Source organism: Tiliqua scincoides, chromosome 3 (assembly GCF_035046505.1).
Source record: "Tiliqua scincoides isolate rTilSci1 chromosome 3, rTilSci1.hap2, whole genome shotgun sequence".
Taxonomy (NCBI): Eukaryota; Metazoa; Chordata; class Lepidosauria; order Squamata; family Scincidae; genus Tiliqua; species Tiliqua scincoides.
The window spans coordinates 25162715-25168610 of record NC_089823.1 but is presented as its reverse complement, the minus strand read 5'-3'; the positions used below and the strand labels follow the sequence as shown (position 1 = coordinate 25168610).

At 44.5% G+C, this 5896-nt stretch overlaps 1 protein-coding gene across 1 annotated transcript; it reads right to left on the bottom strand.

The window, feature by feature from the left end:
- Nucleotides 1-3002: 3002 nt before the first annotated feature.
- On the bottom strand, nt 3003-5516 carry RASL11A (RAS like family 11 member A). The gene is made up of 4 exons (XM_066622200.1): nt 5396-5516; nt 4764-4820; nt 4325-4404; nt 3003-3455 (listed from the first exon to the last, which is right to left on the bottom strand). The coding sequence occupies exons 1-4, from the start codon at nt 5514-5516 to the stop codon at nt 3003-3005; spliced, it is 711 nt and encodes a 236-aa protein (XP_066478297.1).
- Between the last annotated feature and the right edge of the window lie 380 nt (nt 5517-5896).

Below are 5896 nucleotides of genomic sequence, written 5' to 3'. Positions count from 1 at the left end.
TCAGAAGAGCATTTTTTTAAAGAAACTAACATAGCAAATGAAGTGGTATCAAACTGCCAATGAGTTGGATCCAAAGAACTATGACAAACACTTACTCAGATGTTTATGAATGCTATAACGCAGTGTTCTTCAACCTTGGAATTGTGACCCCAATGGGGTTGCAAAGCCTCAATTGTGGAGTCATAGCAACTTCCAGGAATGAAAAAGTTTGAAGACCACTGGACTAGAGCATCACCAGGTAAAGGGGAAGATGTCTGGTATACCCCTTCAGGTACCAGCAGATTGTGTCCCAGAGCCACACTGGTTTTTGGTAATCATTCTAAAATAACTTTCAGTAGTGTGCCAGGATTCATGGTAACTTTTTCTGCTCTCTCAAATAAGAATATTTGACTACAGTGTACAGTGCTGGGAGGGCATAACAGTGGCAGGAAGTAGGCAGCAACAGGGGCGGGAGAGGGGTGGAATTGATTGTGGGTTCCCAGTTTCATACCATTCATTTCTTTGGGTTGTGGCATGAAAAAGGTTGAAGATCACTGATGTAACAGATACAAAATCCTATCCTATCCAATTTTCCAGTGCTGGCCCAGCCGTGCTCTGCACCCTGTGGTGGTGGGGCAGTCACAGAAGCCTCCTCAAGCTATGGAAACATTTGTTCCCTTACCTCAAGGCTGCATTGTGGCTGCACCAGTGCTGGAAAGTTGAATAGGATTGGGCCCACATTCTCGTGCAGTTTTCATTAGTCCATGCATGCAAAAGGTTGCACAAGCTCTTTCATAACTGGAAGAACCTCTCTGGGTGTAGTTTCATTTTTCTGGTGCAACACTCTAGCAAGAAGTATAAAGCAGTCTCTCCATGAATGGAAGATCTTCTGTATACAGAAGGACCTTTGGATCCATTCAGTGGAGATTCAACTCAATTTGTTTCTCTCCCATCCATTTTTGTTTTTATCCATTGTACCATGCCATCCCTTCCCTTCCTGGAAATTACCTTTAGTATTACTAGCTTGTAAGCAAACTTAGCAGCAAAGTTTGCCTTTTTAAATATTCTGGGATGAAATAAATATGTATTTAGCCCTTTAAATATTAATTAGTAATCTGTAACAGGTTTCATTAATATTTATAATAGCTAAGCTTTTCCTGGTATGTCCTGGTACTTTGCTATGTCACAATGCCCACTTTTCTTACATAGTATCATTATGTGCAACGAACATCTAAAAGTGGATCATGCTGTGCGTTACATTTGCACACACATAAATATGGGGAGAAATGTAGAGCCTGGTTTCCAAGTCAGATTCCATTGTGAAAATCAGCACTGCTCTTTTGATATTACTGGAAGGCTGCATACCTATATATACGTACCTGAGAGTACGAGCCATTAAATAGGACTTTCTTCTGAGTAGAAATGCATAAGATTGCATTGAAAATATGGTTGAAAGCATCTGTCCTTCCACATAAAATGCTTATACTGTACAAAGTTTTGAATAATATGTGGTTAAAAGCATCGTTTGATGCATAATTTCATGCAGAATGCAATGAAACAAACCAAGTTGAAATATCTCTATTCTATCAAGTTATAGCCAACAAAAAAAAAAAAAAACAGTGGGGGCAAGGCAATGGTGGATCAACACGCCCGCCACCCCACCGGCTCTATGGAAGGAGATTCATCATGGGGATAACACACTGGCTTCCTGTACCGGGTGATGCAATCCCTAGTGACACCACTGCTTACAACCATGGAACTGAAAATAATGGAGAGCTGCCCAACAACATAAGCACTAACAATATATAGCAGAGATCAGTGACTAACAACCCAATCCTGTCAATGTTCACTTGGAAGTAAATTATATTGCATTCAATGGGGCTTACTCTCAAGCACATGTGCATCAGGATTGTTGCCTAAGCCTGGTGGTATCCAAAAGCTGTTTTAAGCATTCCCAAATTGGGGGAAACTCCCTTGGATGCTGGTTTAGCATCCAGTTTAAGTAACATACATCCAACAACCACTTGGGCTAGTAGAACTAGGCTTCAATCCTATACTTACTTATCTGGGAATAAGTCCCACTGAATTCCATGGTACTTACTTACTACTGAATCATCGCACATAGGATTACACTGTTATAGTTGCACAGTTCTTTGGATCCTGGCCTATATCTGGATGCAATTTGATTTGTGATGACAAGAAAAGTATTTTATTTTGGGAGGGAAAAAAATCAAACCGAAAACATTTTAAACAACTTTCTCTTTAATTTTGCAATTATATATAAAAGTTGATAGGATCTCACAGCATTTTACAAAATTAGTCAAGTGTTGTCATTCTTTCTTCCCTATTCACATGGGAGTGGAACTGGCATCCTTAAGTTTGAAGTAAGTTCAGTACAAATCAATGGGATTGAAACATATTTTGGACAGAAACATATTTGAGACAGATGTGCATCCCTGTCCACAGTCTTCTTAAATGAAAGATACTAGGATTTAAAGGCGCAATCCTAGCCAATTTTCCAGTGCCGGTGCAGTCGTGCCAATGGGACTTGCACTATATCCTGTGGTGGGGAGGCAGCTGCAGAGGCCTCCTCAAGGTAAGGGAACATTTGTTCCCTTTACCTTGGGGCTGCATTGTGGCTGCACCGGTGCTGGAAAGCTGGATAGGATTGGGCCCTAAGACACTTCATTGTTACTGAGGTTTGTCCAGGTTAAATCCAAATAATTTTACTTAACTTGTCCTGAACTATGGTAAAGAATAAATCACTGTCAAATACAGGAATAGGAACTGGGCCTTTAAGTTCAATTTTGTCCTCAAGCTACTAGTGCTTCCCAGCTGCAATCTGATGCTGCAGAAAAATTGTATTGGGGGGGGGGGTAATTAATAAAAAAAAAGGTTAATACAAGAAAGCAGCATACTTTTAGATACACACAAACAGCATCCATACAAAAATAAAATCTTCTTATAAAATGCATGGTTTATAAAACAGTCTGTCCAGGGTCAGGTCACCCCCAAGATGAAGTTTACTTGACTTTGTAAGACAAAGCCTGTTTAAAACGTCTCTTGAGGTCTTGCATGTTTGGAGACTTGGGTCGAGGAATGAGCGACGATCTCCTTCTTTCTCCGTTGCCACAGCTGTGCTTTTTGCTAACTTCTTTGCAAAGGTACTGAAAGACTTCACACACACCTTGGCAATTGTCACTGGTGGAGATTTCTAGGAACACGCTACCCAGTTCATTGGCCAGCTGCAGGCCATCATTGGTCGAAACCTGTCTGGAATGAGCCAGGTCCCCTTTGTTGCCTACAATGACAATGGGGATTTTAGAGTCTGGACGGATCTTTCGGATGTGTTGATAAAGGGGGCGAATGGACTGATAGCTATGATAGTCTGTAATAGAATACACCAAGAGAAAACCGTCTGCCCACTTTAGACATCTGGTCAGTGAATCCAACATCTGTGCAACATCTTCCTGCACCTAAAAGAAAAAAGAAAAGCACATCTGTTTCACAAATGTTTACAAGTTATAAGCAGAAATCTCTCTTCAGAAGCAACTATACTGAATGGCTTTCCTGATGAAAGCAGCTTTGCCTAAAGAATGACTTGGTTGCTTTGTTCAAAGAGATTCCTTTTGCAGCTTTGGACATTGGTTAATTCAACAGTTAATGTGGCACTGATTGATGGGACTGTACCATGTACTTTTGCTACCATCTGAAACAGCTGTATGCAACAGCTTTAGAGGCTTGTGTGTCAGTGTAACTAGTGTGAAAAGCCCTGCTTGCTCTTGAATCCGGAATGATTAAAAACAATACAGTGCCTTTCTTCTTCAGTATATGCAAAATGCACGATCCCCTATGCTTCTGATAATGCTGAAACACAGTGCTGCAGCATGTCTGTCATAAATAACTTACGTGTATCAGATCACAACACATTTTAAATCACTTGTTCTAAGGCTAGAGTCCTACACACACTTATTTGGGAATAAATGCCATTCAGTATAGTGGGGCTTGCAGGCTGATCCCATGCACATTGACTCACAATCATATCACTTTTTTTTTTTTAAGTCAGGCTCAATAATCTATTCAAAGCTGCAGCAAAGTTCCATTTTTGCAACCTATGCTATGGTTCCAGGTCTTTTCTTCTGATTTCCTCCTGGCCATTAGTAGCCAACAAAATTCTCAGTCATGGAATGTTCCTTGTATAGCAATGAATGAATCACAGCAATGAACATGAAAGGATGCCTGTGCAAAGGTGGCTTGAATCTCAAGCCCAATGCCATTAATGGATTACTGTGTGCAGTGAATGAATCACATATAAGAACTAACACACATAGGAGCATTTATCTACCTCAATACATCCTGGGGTGTCCTGAATTTGCAAGAACATTTGATCACCTTCAACAGGAACAAGTCTGGAATAGAGATTCCCTGAGGAAATAAGAATGAAAGATGATTAGAAAGTGTTGCACTTTCAGCAATAAGAAGTGGGGATGGGTGGGTAGGAAATAGAGGGCAGGGCTTTTACACAGAGAGCACAGCTTCTTCTACCCAACTGCTGAACATCTGGGGAAAAGGTACAATCCTTCCCCATGCAGGCAGAGGACACAAAAGAATCCCCTTAGAGTTTGGCAAAGCTCTTTGAGACATAAACCTGAAGAAAGCTGGATAGGGCTAAGGGACACAGCTATGGGGGACGGACGGACAGAATTCTCCATCCAGACACAGATGCTGAACTGAGAGATCTCACCCAACATCTGCAAAAGAGTCATTTAAAAATAGACACTCACCTGTGTTGGGCTCATAGTCTCCAATAAACCTCCTGGTTAAGTACCGTACAATCATAGCTGAAAAGAAGCAAAGTCCTTGGGTTACTAACGGTAGATGGGAGACTACCTAGTAAACAAACAGCATGGGCAAAAAGCCTTAATGGATTGCTTAGAATAGATGCATCGATGAGCAGAGATTAAAATAACCTTGGTCTCCTTAGTTACAACTCCCAGCTTTCAGTGCTTGTGCGTGTAGGAATTTCCTGCAAGGACGCATTTTCAAAGGCGCACTTCCTAAAAAAATTTGACATCTGTCTAAAGGAGATATCCGTCCCACCTGAAATTGTTCGTAGCAGTGGCGTAGCTAGAGGGGGTGCCCGGAATGGCTCCAAGGGGTGGGCTGCTTGCACGCTGCGGTGAGGCTCCCTGCAAAACATAGTGCTTTACACCCCGTCTAGCTATGCCACTGGATCAAAGACTCTTGAGGGCAGTGGGGGGGGGGGGACACAAGACCCTCCAGACTGTTAGTAAAGCATCCCCCCCCCCCAGGAAAGGACAGGTGATTTTTATGCCCCTCGATGGTTCCCAAACTCCTTGCAGCCCCTCAAATCCAGCCGCCCTATGGGGTGGGGGGTCAGAGGGTCGGCGCTTACCGCTTTTCCCGACGCCCCCCGTTCCAAGCACGGCCAGCTTGATGTCCTTGACGAGGTAATCCGACGGGCACTCCTGGATCGGGGCTAGGAGGTAGTTTTGGGCCATGGTCGCCAGCCGCATGGGAAAGGCGCTGCTCCCCTCCCCAGGGCAGGGAACGCGGTTTGGGCACCCCAAAGGCGCCCTCGTGGCGGGCAGCCTGGAAGCGGCGATGCGGGTGGCTGCTCCCCGAAGGGCTGCTCCGGCGCGCGGCACCGCTTCTGCTGGGCTGCCATGCAGCGCGCGGGGCTTTTAAAGGGTCCTTCCCAGCAGCCCAGCCCAGAGCGCCGCCTCCTTCTGCTCCCCCGCCCTGGCCGCTTCAGGCTGCCGCCTCTGGCTGTGTGCGCACAAGGCGGGCGTCCTTGCGCACGCCGGTGCCTCTCCGCGCCAGCCAGCCAGCCAGCCGAGACAATGGGAGCTCCCCGGCTTGGGCAAGAGGCTGGCGGCGGAGGAGGAAGCCGTTC